General features: G+C 43.9%; 2 protein-coding genes and 1 long non-coding RNA gene across 4 annotated transcripts in view; 1 reads left to right on the plus strand and 2 right to left on the minus strand.

The window, feature by feature from the left end:
* The window catches only part of LOC129387528 (uncharacterized), a 179,468-nt gene that overhangs the window by 4,462 nt on the left and 150,872 nt on the right, over nucleotides 1-24,134 (minus strand). The window lies entirely within an intron of this gene.
* Nucleotides 886-23,530, plus strand: LOC126541165 (uncharacterized). Of its 2 annotated transcripts, none has more exons than XM_050187848.3 (8): nucleotides 886-1,136; nucleotides 1,328-1,537; nucleotides 4,871-4,987; nucleotides 8,870-8,912; nucleotides 8,996-9,047; nucleotides 11,630-11,826; nucleotides 19,298-19,441; nucleotides 23,282-23,530. In XM_050187848.3, the coding sequence occupies exons 1-8, from the start codon at nucleotides 1,057-1,059 to the stop codon at nucleotides 23,393-23,395; spliced, it is 957 nt and encodes a 318-aa protein (XP_050043805.1). In that variant the 5' UTR covers nucleotides 886-1,056; the 3' UTR covers nucleotides 23,396-23,530. The 2 variants fall into 2 exon arrangements, with proteins under 2 accessions (XP_050043805.1, XP_050043806.1); XM_050187849.3 differs by having other exon boundaries at nucleotides 11,645-11,826.
* Nucleotides 19,448-24,134, minus strand: part of LOC126541180 (general transcription factor 3C polypeptide 4-like) — a 98,165-nt gene continuing 93,478 nt past the window's right edge. The window contains exon 14 of the mRNA XM_055076525.1: nucleotides 19,448-21,336. Coding sequence (XP_054932500.1) covers nucleotides 21,253-21,336 — 84 coding nt within the window. The 3' untranslated portion in view covers nucleotides 19,448-21,252. The remainder of the gene's footprint in view (nucleotides 21,337-24,134) is intronic.

Below are 24,134 nucleotides of genomic sequence, written 5' to 3' on the forward strand. Positions count from 1 at the left end.
TTGTTCTTGTTTTCCTCCTTTTCCTGTTATCGACGGCGATGCTCTTCTGATGTTCCCCTAGGGGACCTTCTTTATTACTACCTACTCTGACCTCCTGAGCGCCCGCGGGCCCCCTAAAAAAGCAACAGCGCGACCCCCAAGTCGCCAGCCCACTTCTCGTGCTAGCCTGTAATTGAAGTGGATCCCATCTCGTTTAAAACCACCACAACTTCTCACTTCCCTGTTTACCTCGACAACTTCGAATCCTTTCTCTCGGCTCATTTTCCATATTGCCTCATTGGCAGCCATTACGGCTCTTTGTACATGACTGTCACGCACAGGCACCTCCGGCACCGTGCACACCACGATCTGCACCTGAGGGGATAGCTCGCGCAAGTCGTCCACCCCCTTCGCCAAGCGCTGGGCTAGTCCTGGCCCTTTCCTGTTCAGGACGTCATTTAGCCCACCTGCTACTACGACAAGGTTGCGCAAAAATTCAGCATGTTCAGCGCCTCTAGCAGAAAAAGCACAAATTAAAGTAGTCGACCAAATTACAGTAGCTCCACTTGCGCGCTTACGCTGAAACACGCCTTGATTGATTTTTCGCCCTCTGTGGCCATTTGTTGAACTTGAGAGTGTGCGGGCTGGTTGTGTGCGTTGGGTTTCTTCAGGGTTTCCTACAAAACGACTATACTGCAGAGGACATATGCTGCTGATGATGATGTTGGTAAAAAGAAAGGTTCCTTTGATGTCCTTTAATTATTTATTATTTGCTTAGTTTCAAAGTGTCTATGATTTATATTTTTGTAATTTTATAACTTCTTGGGGGCACTTATGAAGTACCGAACGTAAGGTCTGTAATTTAGTCATCCCTTTGTTCACATAACCGTTTCCGATTGTTGGAGCGCCAACATTGGAAAAGAAAAAAATGGCGCATACTATCGCGTTGTTTATGAGTAGTTTTCGCCGGTAAGATGCCTTTTTGTATGGTTTTTAGCGCGTGTAACAAAACAGCGATGAGCGAATTACGCAATGAAAAAGTGAGAAGACACATGTAAATACCTCCAGCGTTGCACAATGCCACACCGCGACAGCGATTCGGACACAGCTAGCTCTTCCAGACGCAAGCGTAAAAAGAGGACGCATGCAAGATCTAGGTAAGTTTCTCTTCTATCAGCCTTGTATCGTTACGTTTTTTCCGAGGATTTCGTAATTGTTTGAGCGTCACTGCGTTCGGCATGTGCCTTAAATGCAGGCTCATTAGTGGGGGAAACGCGCTGGCATTTAAAGTCTCCATAATGTTCAGCGTCGCGCTGTAACAGAGTTTGTTCTCCTGTCGCTACCGTAGTTCATCGTCCTCGGACAACTCGTCGGATCGCTACCGGCGCAAGAAGAAGAGTGGACACAGCTCGCACGACAAATCCAGGCGGCGGCGGTCACGATCAAACTCTTCGTCGCGTTATTCCTCGACCAAAGGGTCTTCATCAAGGAGGCGCCGTTCGGGTTCGCGGCACCGGCGATCCCGCTCTTGGTCCCCAGGACCACGGAGGCGGTCCAGGTCAGTGTAGTGACGTGTCTTCGCTATCTTTGTTTAACACAGCCCTTGTCGCAACTTAAATGGCTAACTTCATTTGTTCATCTTTCATGCACGTTAACGTTACTGGCAAGACACTTCATTTGCAATCGTTCTCGTGGCAATGAAAGTTGCAGATACCGAAAAAAATCGGAGTAAGTACGTCTGCCACCAGATTAATTTCGAAGCAGTGGTTCTGATAGGGTTTAGAAAATTTCATCCGCGTCACCAAGCGTTGTTATTTGTGTGGTGCTTCTATGTGAACCACGACTATGTTGAGACTTATACGGGTGTCACACGGCGCTCTGTTGATCGCGATCGAGCCTGATCGGGATTTAATTTATCGGTCGCAATTGGCTTCTTTGCTCAATCTACAGAAGGGAGCTAATCGCGGTCGATAATTTCGATCTCGATCGCGCCCACTCGCGATCGAAAGTGGCCGTGTTACATTGGCATTACTTGGCGGATGCAGCATACGTATAACTGGCACAGGAAAAAAAGAAAACGGGACGGTGAAACTTTGATCGGAGGATGCACTTTCCCGGGTGAAATATTCTGAGGAAGTTACAGCACTTATCAGGAGACAAAGGAGCAAAACGAGTAACAGATTGCGTATGTGGACGTATTGCCATACACATGATTGTGCGAAAACAAACGAAAGGCGACCTCTTACGGAAGGCACACAGCTTATGAAGCAGGCTGGTAAAGTTTGGAGCCCACTTGCACATACGTAGACTAACCATCAGGAAAATGTTTAATCTTTAGTGATATGTTTATACATGCTCTGTGGCACCGACAAGCTTTTGTGAATTTTTTTTTTCTGCTCTCTTTACTGCCAGTGCCTACTGCAAATGGTCGATGGTACTGCAGCAATGTTGTGCGTTCTACTGATCTTTTTTTAATTTGTATTGTGACCTCTCCTGGGCACTTCGGTCATGTGAGCTGAACAGAATGACTAAGAATTGTATAGTTTTTCTGCAAGCTAATTTTGATGATTGGTTTGTGCAATCTCAGACTGTTTGTTCATACATATGGTTTCTATTTGCCAGCCTGTTCTTGCTTTTTGTTCTTCAGCATCAAAGATGCAGTGCTGGTGTTGACATCTTGCAAAGCTGCCTTTAAAACAAAATTTGCAAAATTCTTATGCCTCTAGCAACTGCGTATTACCAATCTGCTGGCATAAATGTTTTGACAGCAGTGCAGTCTTCATAACACCATCTTTTTGTTTTATTTTTTGTGGAAGTTGCTGAACGCATTTCTTAAGGGGTGGCATCGGTATTCGTGTTCTTGCGTGCCTGTGCTGTTGTCATCACTAGTTTTATGATTAAGAAACTCTGACTCTTGGTTCTAGTTTTGGTTTTGATTTTGGTTTGATTGTTTCTCTGAAGTTATTCCACACCCCACCCCCCACCCTTTTTTTTTTCTTTCTCTGCATTCAACTACATTTCACAACAGTCAGTGAAAATTACGAAGGCAAATCAGAAAGTCTTTGCACCTGTATTTTTTTAGCCAAATTATGCCTGTAAATGTGAAGTCAACCTATCCATTCTCAGCGATGGGCCTTTCTTGGACTGGCCCGGCCTTATCTGCCAGCAACTTTGCAGCACGGTGCTTCTGTCAGTTGTCGAAGATGGCAGTTGTGTTTCACACATCCATGGCGTACAAGCAACGAAGTGTGATTCGTTTTCTGTGGAATAAGGGACGAACGCCCATCGAAATACACAAGGAAATGCAGTCCATGTATGGGGAAAGGTGTCTCGTTTTCAGAAGTGTGAGGCAGTGGTGTTGTAAGTTCGCAAAAGGCCGTGAAGACTTGCATGACAGTGAGCGTTCGGGGTCGCCGCATGCATCGCTGACTGACAACATAGCACAGGGGCATCTCAAATTTAGTGCTGCGATGGGACAAATGTCTGAACCCGTGTGGGGACTATGTGGAAAAATAGTGTAAAGTACATAGTATAGTACATATATTTGTAATTACCTGTATGTGGCCTTATTTTGGCTAACAAAATATAAGGAAAGACTTTCTGATTCACCCTCGTATAAGACAACCACTTTCCTGGCTTGATAAATGAAATCACCATAGTCGCCCTTATTAATTTTTGTAAAGAGGAAAGAGGCTGTCCCTATGCACACCTGGCTTTACTCTGACTACCTCTTCTTCTATATTTTTCCTTTCCCAGTGTCTTTTTCTTCCCACGTTTAGCAAAAATAAAACTGCCAAGAACAGTAGTATTTTAAGCACAGCACCTCAAAACTTACCTGGTCAACACACCCCCTGTTATGCACTGACACCATGCATGCAACATGGATGACCAGCCTAGAAATACGGAAGTTCAAATTGCTGAAGTGACGTGAACACTAAGGACATAAACACACTTTTTGTGCCCTTTCCCACTTCCGAGTCCTTTCAGCACTTTGAACTCCATCACGTTATTACGGGGAAGAATATTTACAGGGATAACACGTAGCTCAAGAACCGCAGGGTAGAGCGATACCACTGAACAATGTCAGTGTCACCTCATCTTCCTCTTCTCACAACGTCTTTCTGTAGCGGCACAAACTACTGTATAACAATATCAGTCTGACTAGATCAAAAGTGGGCCTTTTTAAAGGGACACTAAAGAAAGAAATTAACTAGAGCAGTATTAGTTAACTACCTTTCTAGAACACCAATAGTATGAGTAGGCTTGCTAAGCCAGAAAACACACAAAACATGAAAGATTGATGGTGATGCCAGCTCAAGTTCCTGCACCAGCCAGCCATGACATCGTTGATGTTAATGGAGTCTGCTCGGGCCTAGGTAATATTTTATCAGTATAGATTGACCAGCTTGTATTCTAAAGGAGCCAGAGAGCGAACTTAGCAAGGTTCGATAATTTTTACCGTGGTTCAGCGGCACAAATAACTAAGTATACTTTGAAATCTGTGATGTCACTCGCATACTGGCACTGAGGTTCGCCGCAAAATTCATGTAATGGAAGCTTGGACTTCACTTCCTCTCCTAGTGAACCTCTTACTGTGAAATTAACGAAAATAAAGTTTTGAAATAATGCTTTATTGACATAGACTGATTTCATGTTTCTCTTTTAGTGTCCATTCAAGCTTCGGGAGCATTTGCATGCATTTCAGTAGGTTGTAGTTTGTTGCATGGACTTTATACCACATCCACAGCATTTAAAGCACAGCTCTCATTCATTGCCATTATATTATTAGAAAATGCAAACACATCATAATTGTGTTAACGAGTGCTTTTGTTTCTTTTTTATATATTTATTCCTCACATTCTCACTAGCTTCACTATTTGTGGCCTTTCAGAACTCCAAAGCATCGATCACGGAGGTCTCGCAGCAGCTCAAGTTCCCGGAGACGCTCGTGGTCAGGCAGTGATTCACCGAGGAGAAGCAGGAAAGCATCAGCGTCAATTTCCCCGAAGTGAGTATTGCAGCATTTGTGGGCTAACTGCACGAAAGGCAGACCAGTATGTAAACAGGACAAAGACCTAGCACTCGTCTCTATATTGTGTACATCCCAGTTCACCTTTTGTGCTACTTGCTTACTAAATGAATTACCAACAAGCCCAGTCAGTCAGGTCACACAGTTCCTACTTTTTAGCACCTCTGTGAGAACTTGTGCCAATGCCTCCCAGCATCCTCACAACAAATTTCACTGACTGTGGCATTCTGCCACTGAGCACAAAGTTGTGGGTTCTAATCCCGACAGCAACGACTTCATTTCGATGTGTATGACATGCAGAAACTCTCTTGTACCTAGATTAGGTGCATTTTGAAGAACCCCAGAGGGCAAAATTAACCCAGAGTCCTCCACTACGGCGTGCCTCATAAACCACTGTGCATTTTCGGGACGTTAAACACCACAATATTCTAAAGCTCAGGGGTTATTAAGGTTATAATGTGGCACGAGGGCACAAGTAACACAACCAACATGTCCTTCATCAGTGGTTGTAGCAGCATGCATGCTGATGTGATTGTGCGCGTGCAGTGAGCGGCAGGAATTGCAGCTGGCTTGATGATGGGAGCACTGTTCTGGTATGGATAAAGTACCATGATAAAGAAAGAGCTGCTGTTTAGGAGCTTTGTAAGTTCGTAGCCAGATTTGCAAAATGTACTCTTATTTCGGGCTTATCAAACTGACATTACTTAGGCAGCACCATGAGGGTGAGAAACTAGTAAATTTCCATCAAGTTGAAACCTGGCATTGCTTTACATTACAACACGTAAAATATGTTCTCTTGTTTGCATACAAGCAGAAAAAAAAAATAAAGAAGGATTAATAAGTTGGTGAAGGACACATAATGGCAATGTTAAGAAAAATTTGTTCATTCCTAGAGTTCGAGAAGTGTGGATTGGTTCAGAAGCGTCAGCCAGTTACTTTATGCACATTATACTGCTGTTCAGTAGCTCACGTAATAGCAATAACTTTCTTTCCCTAAAATTTTCAGATTTCTGAAGGATTGATGTATAATCAAGAATTCTTGGCATGCTTGACTGAAATACGTATGCACACTTAGTATATTGAGCGCATGTCCTATGTATTGCACACTTTCTTTCTGTGATGGTGAAAACCGTGTACCCATGCTTTACTTTGTCGGTCCTAGTACCAAAGCAGTGAACTTAGGCCATGGTCAAAACCATGGCAATATCTGCATATTCTTGATTCCGTTGTAGTTATAAAGTGGCATTTTCCAACCTAATTTTAGCGGCATCTTAGTGATTGATATGGGAACTGTACAAATATGTAACCAGATTTTTGTGTGTGTGTATGTGTGCGTGTGTGTGTATTCCTGTGCTACATTCACGTGGCAACATGCTTAAAACATCCTCAGCACAAGCACTAATGGAATAGTTGCCCATTACCTAGTTTCCTTCTTTTTTTCTTCCTTTATTCTAACTTTAGTTAGTGCCCCTTAAAGGGGGGCCCTGAGCCACTTTTTTGTCAAAGAGGAGAAATGCATTTGAAGTTAAAATAGGCTATTTCAGAAATACTTTGTCGCAAAACAAGAGAAGAAGGGGAATCGAGGGGCTCCACTTTGTTAATCATGACCATATAAAGCCAACAGACAATGAAGCCAAGGCAAGCATAGGGGTGGGTAGCTAACTGTGGTGGAAATTTAAATGTATAAAATAATCAAGAAAGGAAAATGAAGGTGGACGAAAAGATAATCTGTCGTCGATGGGAGCTGAACCCACAACCTCCACATTACGCGTGCGTTTCACTACGAATTGTGCTACGGCTACCAATTCGTCCACTAGCTTGGGTGTTTATGTTTACTAGATCTAGCCCTAGGAGTGTTAGCCAGCGCCACTCAGAGCCATAGTGGGTGGACATGCGACATCTTTTATTGCCCGATGGCGTCACGTAACACGTGATCTTAGGAGAGCGGGCACGTGGCTAATAAACCCTCGCATGCTGCTTAATGAGATCAAGGCTGCCAGATTTGACACCCTCGCTATGGATAAAAGAAAGAAGAAGGGGATCCGAGGAGCCCGATTTTGTTAATCATGACCATATAAAGCTAACAGACGGAGGTTATGGGTTCGGCTCCCACCGGCAACACTTTATCTTTTCGTCCACTTTCATTTCCCTTTCTTTATTATTTTCTACATTTCAATTTCAACCACAGTTAACTTCCCTGATGATTGCCTTGGTTTCATTGTCTGTTGGCTTTATATTGTTGCAAAAGGTATTTCAATGTGCTCAGCAGAAGTGGAGTTATTGGCAATCAAACACTCTTTTTGCTGTGCTCCCGCTCCTTCTTCAATGCCATGCACTGCGAAGGCTACAGTGGAGCGGAGCATGCCCACAGCTCTCTGCCTTCTAAATGTCAATGTTGTGCACACTTCAGATGTGCTTTTGGATGTGAACATAGATGCCGCTACTTCCTATTTTGGCGCCTACGACAGGCCAAACGTAAGCGACACGCGGTTGTCCTCACTGAGTCACAGTGCGCTCAGCCAGTGGACTCATGGTGGCACATCGCGGCGGGTGCAGTATCTACACTACGTAGAAGACCGCAGCTACATGCAACCGTAGTGCGTATCCGTAACGTTTGCTTTTGCACGACAGGGCTTGAGTGTGTGCTCGCGCTCGTATGCTACAGTCTGACCATGCTCTGTGGTGAGGACCGGCTTTGTCCTTCGCCAGCTTGACCGACGGGCAGTAGCCACGTCCAACTTGTGCTTTTTTGAAGCGCTATCAGTTAGTCTGTCAAGGTGTCTAACCAGGAGTGGCCAGGAGTCAGTGTGTGCTGGCAAGCACGCGTGTAGTCTAACCTTAAGTTTCGCATGGTTCGAGGCTAGTTCAGCATTCAAAACTAGTCAAAATTAGTGAGACCCACTGGCTATGACACCAATAAGCAGGTTGGCCAAAGTTTAATTCCTTCGCGGGTGGCTGCAGCCGAGTGTATGTGAGCAGACGATAATTGGCTTCTTCCAGAAGTAAGTAATTATTATAGAAATTCGGAAGCACATTTTCGCTTACTTCAGCCTGTTTATCGACTTCGTCAATAAATACACACTGTAAAAGCAGGAAGAAGCGCACTGATCCAAACACTTTTCTTGATTGATGTCAGCTATTAGCCAACAGCAGCTGCGTATGGGAATCTGCTTTATTTCGAAATAAAGCATCCAGAAGAAAGTGAGCAGTAGGCTTCTGTAAAAACGAGATCGTTTGAGAGAAAAGTGATTTCGCATTGCACTTGCGAGCTTCACATACCACGTACAACAGCAAAACTTGGCTGAGATTTTCTTAGCAGCGCATGCTATCCACCGACTGTTTCTTCACTAAGCCCAAGGGACGGTTCACGACCTCTTTAAGCAACTGGCATCTAGATAATGTTCAGCCTGAGCAACCACATCTTTTGGCACTTCTTGTTGAGCGATACCCATAATGAACCTTGAACTGGAAGAACTTAGTCGCTGTGTTCAGTACATTGATAAAGAAATGTTCAGAAACAGAAGCTGCACAGCGTGGTATGGCTGAGGAATGTGACATATGTTGTGAGCGACCCAGAGGCCTTGCAAGTCATTCTGCGCCCAAAAAATGCAGCGGCCTTGTTACCGACCCATGACAGATCCAGTAACTAGGCATGCTTGTGTTTCGTGCAATAAGGTGCTGGCAAGATTTTGCCCTCCCCAATCTGCATTTTTTTTTTCTTTGCCATTTCCTTGTGCAGCAATAACCACTCACACTTCCATTTAGTGGTTCCCCCCCTCTTTGTGTGTCTCACTGCATTGTTCCAGCATACAATTTCTTGGTACGTACATGCTTCCCTTTTTGTTCCTTATGTACTCTCAGGAGAGTGAGGAGGCCAGGAGACCCCTTGCCACCGAGGACTGGGGTGAGTTCTGTACTCTGGCTTAGCCTATTGATGTTCCAAGCTCTTGGCGACATTGCACTAACAACCTTTCTTTTCGCTTACAGAATGAAGCTGACCAGCTAAAGCAAAAGATTCAACAGGTGATCAAAGCCGCAGGTGTGCCTTTCATATCATGTTCTCACATGCCAGAGTTTGTTGATGGAACAAGTAATAAGGGAGAGCTTGGCGACAGTGTGAATAATTTAGTGAGCTACCTTTGGTGACATTTCTTCACCTTAATTCACTGCCATATGTGATCAAGAGAGCTCAAAGCAACTCCTAAGCCTTGCTCGCACCTTTTAGCATAGCTTTAGCACAGAGCTTACGTTTCATTGTTGTCTTTCTACTGCTCAGTACAGAGCCAGTGCCTGTAGAGAAAAGGAAGATTTGACTAGATGTCTGTTTGTGCAGCAAGTTTGACCAAGTTACATTTCTTGTTGTACAAATCATTGCCATGTTAGTCTTAGTGGAATATGTAATTAAACACAATTTAACAACAGCTTTAGAAACAAAAGGCCTAGGACAACATTTACAGGCAGCCTATCTGTTTGGATGCCTAATTCAGAAACAGTGTCACTTGCTTCTGAACTGCATTTCATTCAGCCATTTGTTTTATAACAGGTCTTCTGCATAAGAAAGCATAAAATGATAAAGGAAGCATGTCTCATCATAAATACTGCTGTGAGGAAGTGGCTCTCATGGTTGTCATTGCTGCTTGTTATCACTGAGAATGCTGCCTAAATTTGTATGTGCATCCTGTTTTCATTGTTCAGTTTGTGTTTCAAAGAGTGCATATGTTACATCAGAATGCAAGACCATTATGTTTGAATAGACTTCCCAGTGCATCTAGTGCATTCAAAATGCAGCTCCTAGTCATCATCATTGCACCATAGCAAATGCACTGAGAAGTAGCCTCACCTAAGTAAGTTGCATTCTAGAGGCTAGGCTAATTTGAAGTGAAGTCTGCGGGCTGCTTATGAGTTGCTTTCTGTGCAGTAGCACAAATAGTGCCACTGTTCCACCTTTGAACTAGCGGCATCATTCAGCTCACGTAGCAGCAACGACTGTCAAGAAAATAGTCTTGTTGAGATGAGCACTAAAAGTAGTCAAATGTCACCTGTCATAGCAGCGCAGTGCTGCCTTACAAAACCAGCAAGAAAGTCAGAGAAGCAGTACAACTGAAGGCACAAACAGTGGTTCGTGGTAACCACCACCATCCTTTTATCTTGTTATTGTGTGTCCCGATGCAAATCAAGGTGAAATAATAAACCCGTAATAGTGGACCACCAGAAGGCTCAACATGTAGATCTGGGGCAGAATTGCTAATGGCAAGCCTTTTTCCAAAGCCTTCTGCACTCCTTTTGCATGCGTAGCACAACTGCCTTTCTGCCCTGCAATGTCTCTCTCTCTCCCACGCTGCAGTCGGAATTTCTGCAGCTGATGCATGGGCAGTCATTGTCAAAGTAACCTACACAGATTGCTGGGCGTATGTGTGACTAGCAGTCACTGGAGCAAGCGCTCGGGCTCTTTTGTCATTCCATATCCTGCTTAGTCAGAGGGACAGGACTGCCCTAAGAGCCCAACTTCACTGCTCAATGGCTGCTCTGGGGCTGTAGTCTTGACTGGTCACTTTCGAGTTCCTCGAACCACCTTTCTCCCTTCTTTAGGCACTTATTTTTCTGTTACGATATTGTGCAGTTGTCAGCAGCAGAGACATCAGACATGCTTTCACAGTATATTTTCACATTGCCCATGGCTATATTAAAGTGACCTTAAGGAAAACATTAAATAATTTTTGTAGATCACACCTCTGTAGCATCAAATCAACATTTCGCACTTCAAGGAGAAGCTTATCATACCAGAAAAAATTTTGAGAGTGAAATAAGTTCTACCGTAAAGCAGCACTGATATGAAAGCACTCCTTTAATAGATGGCTGTTGGCATTACGGTATGTGTCTGATTCCCTAGAGAGCGCAACATAATAATTAAATGGCCTTTTAATGCAATCAGTTCAGTACGCACACTCCAGTGCATTGTGGCTTTGGGTTTGGAGCAGGAGGCTAGCAAAATCATGGAAACTGGAGGTGGTGGTCATGTGGTACCACACGCCACTGACGCACACACTGAGCGCACTTTCAGTGACAATTAATAATACATTAGCACATACACCACTGTACAACAGAGAATTAATGTAATGAGCATTGCATAAATAGGAGCACCACGTATACATGAATCTTACAGCTGGATTGGCAGTTCATTCCTGCTCCTATTTCGCCCAGAGGTAACATTTTGCAGTAGGCTCAGATTAGTACCTCGTATATGAGTATTCTTGCCTGTTTTGTTCACAACAGTGCTGAAGTGTGCATCGTCTGCAGCAATAGAAAAATATTGTTTTTGCAGCAGTGTTATGGTGGCACGATCCATCATCACTTGTCATCATAGGTGCATTTCATCACTGCGGTGATAGACGCAGTAATTTCAGTTGCAGTATTTTCTTTTTCTTGTGTATTTGTCACAGAAAACTACGCTGCTTCAGCTTTTTTTAAAAATGGAAACAGGCCAGTAATACTCATAAAGTGAAGGCACTGCAATGGGTGGTCAGTCAAAAGTGCAGTCCCGGGCCTTCTGTGTACTTTGTCAAGGACGGCACATGCATAGATTAGCGCACAAGTCAATTAACTAACCAATCGTAATTCCAGCTACTGCCAATGCAGAACTGCGCGAGCGTGGTCTCCTTCCTTCTGGCTCCAGCAAGGAGGGTGCTGCACCTGAAAGCGGCGCAAGTACTCCGCCCAGTGTGCTGGAGCAGTTGGAGCGGGCGCGCCTGATTGACGACATCAATGCCCCCTCCTTCAGCCAGCAGTCTTTTGTCTCCCGCCGGGAGCACGGCAAGAAGGTGGGTGGCCACTTACGCGCACTCTTCTTTTTTGGGCCAGAAAAGAAATCCAGTGGCTGTCACACTCCGAGATAAGTTCAGGTAAATTTATTTTTGCATAAATTAATATTGCACTACTGTTTACTTGTGTCTACAAGCCTGCATCCATAGTTCGACGAATATGCAGCATTTGCCACACACAGTCAGTGACTTTTTAAACATTTCAAACATTTCAAAAAAAATTTGTTAACGATCACACTCCCGCAAGAAATTTGCACCAGCAGCAAAGGAGAATACACTTTGTTACTGCTACTGTGTTTGGCTGAGCTCTGTGCCACCAGGTAGCTGCACCGTGCAGACCATTCACATTTGTGCTTCTCTGCTCATCGTGTGAAATGGCACAGTCAAACAGCCAGGCCCTGTCCCCTTGCGCTTGCATTTACCCGAATACCAGACTCGCGAAATGCTATTGTGATTGATCCTCTGGTGTCAAGTGATGGCCACAAACGCGCAAATACTGCCGCCGATCGGATAACGTATGTCCGATGTGCTGCAGCCACTCTGCTTGTCTGCTGCCTTGCAGAGGGACACGATGTCACAGCTTGACATATTGCCAGTCGCTACATTTGCAGCCCGCAACGCAACAAAGGCGAATCATGGTGCATGCGACCGATACCGACACTGACCGCGGAGCTCTCGTTAAAACGGAGCATGTCGTGACACAAGCACATGACGCTTGCTGTGTGCCGGAAGTGCTTAAGTGTAGTGAGAAATTGTTCTTGTGCATTCTCTTTATGTTACGTTCATTTTATGGAAACAAGTTAACAAACATTCCAACTATTACGAACAACATTTGTTCACTATAAAGTTGGAAAAATTATTGATGATGCACCCTGGGCAGCCAATCGGATAGGTCGCCCTACTAGCATCATTAGGGCAACTTATGTCAAATGGTTAGGAGTGGCTGAAAATTCAGCCGAGCGGTGTGCTACGATCTGCAGCAATGTACATATTTAAAACCTTATAATAAATGACACGCTTTACACGGCGCACTTAGATGCGTCAATTAATGATCAGAAAGACCTACTCTAACGGCTCAGTACGTTTGTACAAAATCATTTCAGGATCCGACAAACAATCAAATGATAAAACTTCGGTAACAAAACACTGTACCCATAGAAAACGAAACAATAAGCTATCAGCACGCAAGCCCTGGGCTTTACTACGATGCCGATCTGCTAGTGCAACAAGCGACGGGCTTAGATTAATGGAGCACTCAACTGGCTATCGCTCACACCATCCCTGTCTGAGATTTAGGCACTAATTCTGACGTTGCGTGAAGTTGGTTGTTTCAAATTGCCGACTTTCCCTTGAACTAATAACAAGTCAAAAATATTGTGGTTACATTTTCGTTCCTGGCAAAAAGATATCGTATTTGTTTTTTTGTTTTGGTATTTGTCCTGTTCCGACACACTGGCTAGGGCTAACCGGGTAGCTGTCCACCAAGCATGAGAACAAGAAGTCGTGGAAGCAGAGGTCCTAGATACCCAAGGCCTGCAACTCGTTGCGGGGCTGCGAGCACCTGCTGTGACAATGAAGCACTCAGCAGAAGAGAGCTTGAGTAGAGAGGATGCCTGGGGGCCACCACTCGAGAGGCCAATCAGGGCGCATCCAGTGACGTGTGTTTCATGGTGACTAGACACCGTGAGGGAGAGGCATGATTTGCATGTCAAATTAGCTCCAGCATGCTAGCCGTGTCTGCCATGTTGCTACTGGGGCAGCGGCTCCTGGAGATAGAACTAAGCACCACATGCGAGCTGAGAGATGAGGTGCAGGAAGGCCCCTCGAGCTCCACAGTAGAATACAGTGGGAAAGTAATCACGAAAGCAACCAAGTACTGTATTTTCCTGTCTAAAAGTCGCACCTTTGTATAAGTCGCACCCGCCTCCAAATGTCAGTTTTTCCAGTAAAAAAGAAGACGTATGTAAGTCTTGCCATTGTATAAAACGCACCTGTTCTTACAGTAAATGATTTAAAAAATATACAGTGATGTTTCACTTCGTGTACACAAGTCACGTGCAAGCGTATCAGTGCCATTCTTATCGAATTGCAATTGCAATGACATGGACACTCCAGGCGCATTTCTGCCGTCGTGGTCGCCACAATGTTCCATAAAATGTCCAAGTGCGATAACATGGTCCCCACGCGCCGTATACTGTATGTGTGAGTGAAAGCGTGCGACAGCGCGCCGAATCGCGCACAAGAGAGGAAAGCAGGAAGGCAGTGCAAAAGCGAGGGGGGATGACTTTTACTTTGGTAGCGACTGAGTAGTTTGCGCAGTAGCCAGCACCGTATTTTGAAAGCAATCTACTGATGCGACTTCGGAGTCCGTTGACTCACGATCGGCCTGCCGCCGCTTGCATTGCTGCTCCGTCCTCGCGCTGCGCTCGGCAACTAGACCATGAGAAGACCCCGACACTTTGCACACAACCTAGCAACTGCCAGAGGTCAACCCAGCACACTTTGCATGGCTATAGCATCCAATCCGATTTTGATGGCAGTTTGTTTCTTAAAGAAAAAGCAAGTCGCACCATTCTACAAAACGCACCGACGAAAAATTCAGAAAAAAATGCGACTTATACACTGGAAAATACAGTACTGTTCTGGCAGCCATATTTTGTGCAATTGAGCCCTCTGGGGAAGCCAACCTGAACCTTTTCAAAAGATCTTATTAGTGAGGCAAGAGATGATGTAACATCTAAATGTCACAAAATGCTGTAGCACAGATCAAGAATGTTTTAAGTAGGGGTGTGAAAATACTGAATTCAATCGAACACTTCTACAGCAAAATAACCTATATAACAAAGGACTGTTTATGTCCTGGATGAGTTCCTATCTTCTATATGTAATGTAAAGAATGCCTATGCAACAAAGACCATTCGAACGAATTTGCCTGTACGACACAAGATTTTAGGCATCCCCGACAACTGAATTGTTGCTTTACAATGAATGCCATGTAGTGATGCCCCCATTACCCTATGCAGAGATCAGCAAGATACACTCCGCGCTACCGCTAGTGGAAGCTCTAGTGCCACACTTGAAGAGCATGCCAATGGAAGCAAGTGTCCTGCTGCACTGCTCTAAGAATCGCTCAACTCGTACAGTGCGTGTCGTAAAGCACAATGGGAGCTACGGCTGATGAGTATGTCACAATTGATGACGACGTGATGATGTAAACGTAACTGATGACCGACGACATCATCAAACCCATCAGGAGTGGAAAGCAAGCGAATGTCAATGAAGGCAACATTGATGGAGAGCCTGTAAAGGAACCAAGAGTTTTGATGGCAAGAGAGGTGGTTGCTACATTTGAGGATCTTCTGCTTTACGTTGCATAACTCTCACATTTCGTTATTCCGTGAACCTCCATGCATTAAGGTCAGTTGCAGTCCCACATTCGGTTAGACAAAGTGTGCTAAAAATAAATTAGCAGCTTATATTTAGCAACAATTTGTCTCTCTTGAAATAGGTAATTGGAAATAATGGTCTTCTCTTGTTCAGCGTGCTTAGAATGTTCTATGGTGAGCAGTGCGGTGCATGACCTTTGCAACGAAGCGACCTGTGTAATAATGGTCCCAAGCACTTTGTTATAAAGGCGTTCGACTGTAGTAGATTTTGGATTGAATCAAGAAAAAAAACAAAGAACCGAATATCAAACAAATGTTAATGCTTAGAAATTTTGGACAAGAAAATAGGCTGCGGCACATGTTCTGGAGTCTCCTAGCATTGCATAACAAGAATGAATGTAGCAAGCTATCAATAGCTTAGGTACATAGAAATCAAGATATACGCAGAGTGTGCACAGCTCCTTGAGACCCTTGAAAAACACTTGAAATTGAAATGTATGTATTTAAGGCCCTTGAAAATCTTAGAATTCTTTTCTTATCTCGAAAATTCTTCGATTTCTTGAATAATATGGTCTACAATCAATTTTGTCACCCGCTTTCTATGGCAGATCAGCGTGGGCCTGGCAAACTTCCCCCTTTAAAAACAATTGCACAGTAAAAAAAAAAAAAAAGCAGTTTTGTCCAAAGGTTGTAGCCTTGATTGTGATAGCAAACTACTAGAGAGCTACATGCAGTATGGCTAGTAGTTTTGTCAGCTGCATAAACTGCTGTGAAACTTTCGCTTAGTAACTAAATGAACAGGCATGGTGTCATGTGCGCACAGGCAAATGTGGACATACCTGACTCAGTGACCGTGGACACTCACTGTGAGATCACTGGTGGGATGAAAATTGGTAGCAGTGGTGAACGAATTTCCCTTCATGCCGCCTCTCGCTTCAACACGAAATTAATGCGCAAGAACACAGCGCACACAAAGCCATCAGCTATCTTGGGTCAGCTAGCCTTCGAACCCACCGCATATTGCCTCCCAAGATAGGGAGTGCACAGCTGCACTCAGAGACGTCATGCACTGCTCTTCCCCCCCCCCTCCCCCTTGTGAGTGCGAAAAGATGGTGTGTGAGTGCAAGCACATCGTGTGTCGCAAATATGGCGACCATGAGCAACTTTGTTGCCATCTCATGCACTTGCTTTCGTTTGCGAGGCGGCTTGTTGTAGTAACGGGCCGCTAGCCATCGTGGAATGGTTGCTGTTGATGTGTTTATGCGGGTGGCTCATTAATGATGGGTCCCGAGATCATGCGTGCAAGTTCGATTGATGGCCGTTGAAGTGGCGTGAAGTTTGTCGCTGCGTGCAACACCATTCTGTGAATTGTGCCATTTGCGCACTGTGTGCAGTCCTCGCATTTGGCTGACGTCGAGGAGTGCTCATGGCGACAAAGTCTGTTACCACGTCATCCAGGGCGGGCCTGTCCGCAGCATGCTCGGCATTGCTTTTGCACCAAAAACGAAGTGAAACGCTCGCTTGGGCTGCACTGAGCACAAGGAGCTCTGCGGAGCACCTGAGATGTGGCCCTGTGCAAGTCTCTGCACCGAATATATTGTATAGTATAGTATTCAAATAATTAGATTCGCGAATCTAATTATTTGAATGTTTCTATTCAATTCTATTTGGGGATATTTGAGTGGTATTCGCGCACCCCTAGTTTTAAGGCGTGCAATATTTGACCTCGTAGCAGCATCTGTGCATTCACAGTTGGCTTGCGCATCCCTTGAATCTTGAAGGCAGACATTAAAATGTCAAACTGCGGGTTGCACTGCACATTTTCAACCACACCTATTATGGGTGCTTTTGGGTCTTCATGAGTCGATGCGTCCATCCAAGCCATGACACGAAGCTAGCCATATTGCACAACCTGTGTGGCATTTGTTAAAATGTGTACTCACTATGGTCCCCATAGTAGTTTCTGGAAAAGCTTTCCTTACATGGTGAATGTTACTACCAAGTGGAGTGAGCACCAATGTAATAGGTTGTTTTAACTGCGAACAGCAGTTAAGAAGCAGAAGAAATGGGCGAATTGTGTTCATTTGTTCTCCACAGTTTTGTAGAGGCACAGCGCAATGGTACAGCGCGAATGTAAGGAAAGACCTCCAAGCAGACAGTCCTGCGTTTGTACAAATGGTTATTCAGTTTCAAGCCAAGCATTCTTCTACAATGCCACAGTTGCTTTGTGCAAGTGAACAGGTATAGTACTACTAATTGAACGGATATACTAATTGGTAAATTGTTCTCTCACATTGGAAAATGTCCAGTATAAAATCAATATAGTGTTCTGCAATTAATTTTGTGTACTTTTGTGAGGCAGAAAGTGTGTATGGGATACAGCGAATTCCAAAGAATATAATAAATTTGAAACGTTTACTTTGAAAACGAAGATAAGTGCATGTGAAAACGGCATTTGAAAGACTTTTGGGATACTTTCTTGATTTCCAGAATAACTAGTGGTTTCTTCTCTAGATGACAACTGTTTCTAAATGTGTTGAGTAGTTAGCAACACACAACTGCTCTTTGTAGTAATTGAATTAAAGGAATAAAAGTGAGTCACCTAAACAGGCTCTGAAGCACTTTTTGAATATGGTAAAGAAATATTTCCTGTCTGTTAACAAAGCTCTTGTGAACTTGTGAGCCAAATATTGTTGCGCTGCATACAGCAGAGAATTCACAGTTTCATGTCAAAAGCAGTGAACAGACGCTTGCTCTCGCATCAGCGATGTCATCAAAAGCTGATTGAAAGCAGTTGGTCGACGAATGCTATTGGCTGATTTTGCGACCGTGAGAACATCTTCAGTAATACATAAATGAAAAATACATATGTCTAGGACTTCAAAAAGACAAAAATCATTTCACCTTCCCACAGCGCATAGTTGCATCTGCTGCGCATTGCCTCCGAGATGACAGCGGCATGCTGCATAGCTTAGTGCCACAACGAGCCCTTTTGCTGCTCCACTGTGTAGCTTCCAGCACACTAGCAGAGACAAAAAGAGAGAGAAGGCCAGCGCGATAACTCCACTTATACCGTATACACTCGTGTAAGGGCCGCACCCCCAGCTTGGCAGCCCAATATTTGGAAAAGCAGATTGCGACGAAGAAGCAGTCGTGTTCTGTGCCCCGATGCCGCGCATGCTGCATAGTTCCGTGCGCCGCTACTAGGTAACGAGAGCCGAGCGTTGACCTCTTATGCAATGGTACGTCCGGGGATCCGAGGTGTGCAAAAGTCAAGGCTGCGCTGGTGCTATCTTGACCAAAAGGTTTGGTCCCGTGTAAAGGCTGCACCTCGTCAAAATTGTGGAAAAATGTGCGGCCCGCACACGAGTCTATATGGTAATTGAAGGATTCGAAAAATTTTGTCGGCATGAGATTCGTGGGACGACATACTTTAATGGTGAGGTCATTCTATGATTAGTATGAAAAGCATTTCAGGGCCCCTTTAAGTCTGCTTTTTTATTCTTTAAGCAAACAGCTTTTCTTTGGCTGTTTTGCTTGTTTCCGTGGTGGTCGGACTTTCACTGCCGATACAAGGGCTCATACTCTCACGCCACCAAGTTGCGGGTTGCATTTGTCGTCGACTGCTGGCTATCACAGCTCTGTGCAAAGTTCTTAGGAAAGACAGCCCTCCTGCTCTCCCACTGCCCTCTCCCCCTCTAGCAGTTGCAGGAGACCAGAATGACAGCTGCCTTCCACACCAGTGCTTGTGTCGCTAGAGACAACACACATGACGAGTCGGCTGGTATGGATGTATAGCCACCTATACTACTGATACAGAGGCGCTGGTTAATGGCTCTGTGCTCTTCGGAATTACGCAATGAAACAACAAATTCGACCTAATATCTTCACTGCAACAAACACGTGCCTTCAAGTGCATCATTCCTTTAAAAGAAAGAGAGAGAATAGCTCTGTAGAAGCATTCAGCTATTCGCTTACATTGACAATCGTCACTCACACACATTACTGCACATCTTTTTCTTTTTTGCATATAGCTTGCTGTTAGTTGAAAAGTTAGTGACGTTCTTGTCTTTCTGATTCTCCAGGATACAGCAGCCAGTACTTCTAAAGTAGCGGACAACCATGCAGCAGCCATTTTTGGATCGTTTGAGTCCCTTATGGCAGCAGCCAAGGAAGTGGTGCCTCTGTCTAACTGGAGGGAAAAGCCGGAGTTGCTGATCCACCAAAACGTATGTTTGAAATGAATGAATACTGAAAGTCACTGTTGGACTAGAACAATTTTGAAAGTTGGGCTGTGCTAGTTTTACCCGCTGTAAACTATATTTGCCATCGAGAAGAACAAAGGAAAATTGTTTTTTGAACTGCTCTCATTATAACAAGATCATTTTTTTCTCATAATTATTAAGCACGAATGGTTTACCTTGCATGCTGCATGTAAAGGGGCCCTTCAAGTATGCCTGTGAGATGTGTCAGCACAGTGGCAACCATCTGCACCAGGAGCAAGTTGCGAAACATCAGTCTTTGATGTAATGCCAATTGGATTGGGCTACAGTGTGCACTGTCATTGCAACTGTGTAAAAGCAATGTGTTAACTACATTCCAGAACATTTTTAATCACAGTGTGTATGGATATTTTTCAATGTTCATTGTCATAGCTTGCAACTGGTATGGCTATGCTTATTCTAACCACTTCCATTACAAACCTTTTATAACGCTCTGGTTCTGGACACTGCAGTCATCACTGGCTTTTATATGTGTCACGCAGAGCATGCGTTGCAATGCAGTGTTGGATCTTCTTAGTACATGATGTTCTAATGCTGCAGTTAGTTGGTTTAGCGATGGTCTCAGAATTGAGGCTGCCTATGATCAGTCCTGCCTCGGCAGCCTTTACTGTATTTTTGCATGTGTAGCACGCACCAAAATTTCTAAAAATGTAACTGTAAAGTGGGGGTGCGGATTATATGCACATTTTGCCTTGAAGTGTGGCTTCACGGTAACACGTGCCGCACTGCTGTGAAGCCACGCCTCAATTCGTGGTTGTCTGCCATGCAAAGTTTCTTATCTTCGTTACTTTCTCTCCACCCCTGCGTGCTGAAGCTCCCTTCTTTCATGGTTGCCTAATCTCCTATTTATGGGTCACCACTTTGCATTTAGTAGTTAGCGAATAGTGCATGCTGCGCCCACAAGCTTGTACATCATCTGTTCCCGCGGCGCTCCCTTGGTCCGCAAAAAGCACTTTGCGATACAGCAGTGAGCCAAATCAGTGTTTCAGTCGTTTAATCAGCTCAGTCGTGTTTTCTCCATCGCCGTTGCCCATGCGGGGCTTCTCCGTCCACTCTCTCATCCACTGTCATGTGAGTTCTAGTTGCGAAGTGATCCAATCTCGTCACATATCACTTGAATAATTCATCCACGATAACATCCACCGTGTGAATCTAGCTTTGCAGCATCGCTGAAGAATGGGGGGAACCGAGCCACTGGCCATAGATACTACAAGGACGATTCGTGCGTCTGGGAGTGGAGGCTGTTTTTGGAAAGATTTGAGTGCTGTTGTATGCCGTTATTCCTGCGCATTATACGTGCAGAGAAATATATATATGTATATATATTTGGGGGTGCGGTGCTGATGTAATTGGGAGTGTGAGTTATATGCAGTGACAGATTATACGTGCAAAAATATGGTATTTGATTATGTAAGTGTCTGTTCATAAATTAGTCACGCAATGCTGAAATCAAAATAAGTATAGCACGCAGTGTGCATGCTAGAGTACAGTCTAATCCCCTTATAATGACACTGGTTTTAGCATTACATCGAATATGACAATGAGTAGTTGATGTGCTGTCAACTTTTATGTGCATTCTATGATGAAATGAACCACTTCAATGCTCCCATGCTGCATGATCGGTTATAAATTATAAAAATCAAGTCTGGCTACTGGGTGTATGCGCCAGGAGGAAGAAGACCACAAAATCTGGGGAGGGGGGGGAATACAAGCTCACCTGCGTGCCCCATGCCTTCACCACGCACTGCAAGCCTTCATCACATCGCCAACCTCGCACGCCCCTCTTCCTTCTTGTATATCGAAGTAGTTGGTCTAGGTGAGAGCCACCATACCACTTGCGACTGTTGCGAAGTGATTTGATAAAAGCAGAATATAAAGCGTGCAATAGACTGTGCAAAGCACATATTGTTGTTCACAGACAGCAATAAAATGCCATCTGAGAGTGATGACGATGAACATTAGGTGCACCGTATTCACTCGCATAATGATCGCACTTTTTTGTCAAAAAAGTTGAAGCAAATTCAGGGGTGCAATTATTATGCGGGTTAAATTTCCCGCGAAAAGAAAACTTTCTTTTTTCGTCCTGCATTCGCTATGGGATGACGACAGGTCAACAAATAGGCGGCTGCCACTGTAACAGTGCGGGACACCAAAACAAAAATGACGGCTGGCGGGGCAAGCCAAACGTGATTTCTTTTTCTTCTTGTGGGTACACTACGCGCATTGAAACAGTTTCTTCTGTATTAGTAATGAATAATATCGTTACTACCAGCAAGTCTGCCGCAATAACATAGCCATGACCACTTTGAGGGGACAGAAAGAGAGATGGGCGCGCTTAGCTGCCAGTGACAAAAACCCATGGCGGGCACGCTGCGGAAACTGCGGCATTTGTCTTCACAACTATCTTAATACGGTATGTTTCCGCTATGGTTGGGTGAATAGCTGTGTTACATGCGTCGGCGTATGAATAAGGTACACTTCTAATGTATCAGTGTTAACAACGCTCCTATTGTTGCCACTCGTGATTTGTTGCGTGCCCGCGAGTGCAGACGAGAAGAATCGAAAAGTACTTTTTTTGTTGTTGTTGTTGACCACAACCGTTATAAAGCCTACAAATAATAAAGCCAAGGCAAGTTTGGTTGTAGCTCTTTTTTCATGGAAGTGTGGAAAGTGATGAAAGGAATGAAATGGGGCATCTGCTTAAGAATGTTCGGTGCGTGCAGACCGCTTGGTATGTCTTAGAAGAGTCATTCACATAGCATTCGACAGCATTCGTCAGATGGTAAGTGCGATCATCATTAGCTAGGCTTTGCACACAACATATCGCTGTGGCAAGTTCAGGCTGCGATCATTACACAGGGAAGGAAAAAAAATCTAATTTTGACAACAAATTCAGGGGTGCGATCATTATGCGAATGCGATCATTATGCAAGTAAATACGGTAAATAAATTGGTTCTGTGAAGCCAAAGTTCAGTAGTTTCATCTGTTTCTCATTGTTTAGTCAGCGGCATGATGCATCTCTCGTGCTAAAAAATTGGGCACATGTTAGATTTCTATTTTAAATACATAAAAAGTGGGTGTGTGCTTAGTTCTGGGGTGTTTTAGAATCAGCCAAATGCTGCCAAATGAATTGGCAGTGTGTTTTGTCAGCTTTTTGTCTTCCTGCCTCTTGTTTAACTCAACCCGCAAAATAATTCAATCCAATTCAATCGATCCCATCGAGTTCAAATTAACACAAGTTGACTGTATATGACTTGGCATCTGTAGTAAACTTTCATTTGTGAGAAGCATCTGCTTTGTCATCTGCCTTGTCCTTGTCTCTCTTCTTATCTTTTCTTTCTCTCTGTATATTCATCAGAAGTGTGCACGCTGCTTGTTTCATTGGAGTGCAGTTTGTGTAATTAATGCTTATTAATTTAACATTTTTGTATGAGAGATGTAATTGTCAGTCTTTAAAGCTGGTTCTTATTCTTTGAATTCTGAAGTCCTAAACCTCTTTACTACTTGATTATCCCTGCCGCTAACGAAATTTTCTGACGTAAACACTAACTATGAATAATACATTTCACAGATGTATAGGTACAGGAACATAGTTCATTTATTGGCCAGATGGGCAGAGGTAACGCATTGCGGTATAAAATAGTAGTAGGATCCTTCTCTTATGCAAAGAATGCTAATAGTGTTGAAAGAGTGATGTGTTCATTCCAATTGATTCAGTGCACTTACTGAAGCACCTAATGCATATCTTGCATTTTGTTTTGCTTCTTTCTTTTTTTGGACTAAAGCTTAAAGAGGCACCGGAGGTGAAACTGGAGCGTTGGCGAAAGAAATTAGCTGCTGAAAGAAGAAAGCGCGTCAATGGAACAACCGTGGGTGGTCTGGTGCGCGGAGACTTGTGACTGTGACCATATAGGAAGCTGACAGCTTCTGTGGTTGATCGGCAAAGGACACTGTGAGGTGCTGCCTGTGGACAGTCAGCAGTGTATGAATTCTTGTACATAGAACAATTACATGGGCCCCTTTTTCGTTGTATACATCTTGAGCGCTGTCTCTTCTGAAACACCTGCAGTGGAGCACGTTCTTCCTTTTCAATTTTTGTTATGCACACAACTGGCATCTTAACAAGAAAAAAAAGTAAGATGCCCGCACCTGTGCTGCAATTTGGGCTCACATCTTTATGGATGCGGTGATTTAGTAAATACTGTGAACAGTAATAATTTACAGAAATTAGTGGTCTCTTGTTCTGCTTGCTTAATTAAAAGCAACTTGCATATTGTAGTTGCTTGAAGAAACTGGCATGTTTTTCTATATTCAGTAGGCTGTATACTATAGTCGAAACAGGCTATATCGAATCTGAAGGGGATCAGAAAACAGTTCAATATACAGGGTGTCTCACTTAACTTGGACCAAGATTTTTTAAAAACCCAGGAGCGCTAGAGAAATCACATACCGACTGCATAGTAGCGGCAGTCGTATCTAATTACAGCCAGTATTTGTTTCATCACGAAGTATTAGTTAGTTAATTGCTTTTAATTAGTGAACTTCTTAATTATTGCTTGAATCGCAAACATATTAATTACAATGTTGTAGGGCACCTTAAATAACCTCCAAATCAAGCATTTATTTTGTACTGAAGTG

Source organism: Dermacentor andersoni, chromosome 2, assembly GCF_023375885.2.
Source record: "Dermacentor andersoni chromosome 2, qqDerAnde1_hic_scaffold, whole genome shotgun sequence".
Lineage (NCBI taxonomy): Eukaryota > Metazoa > Arthropoda > Arachnida > Ixodida > Ixodidae > Dermacentor > Dermacentor andersoni.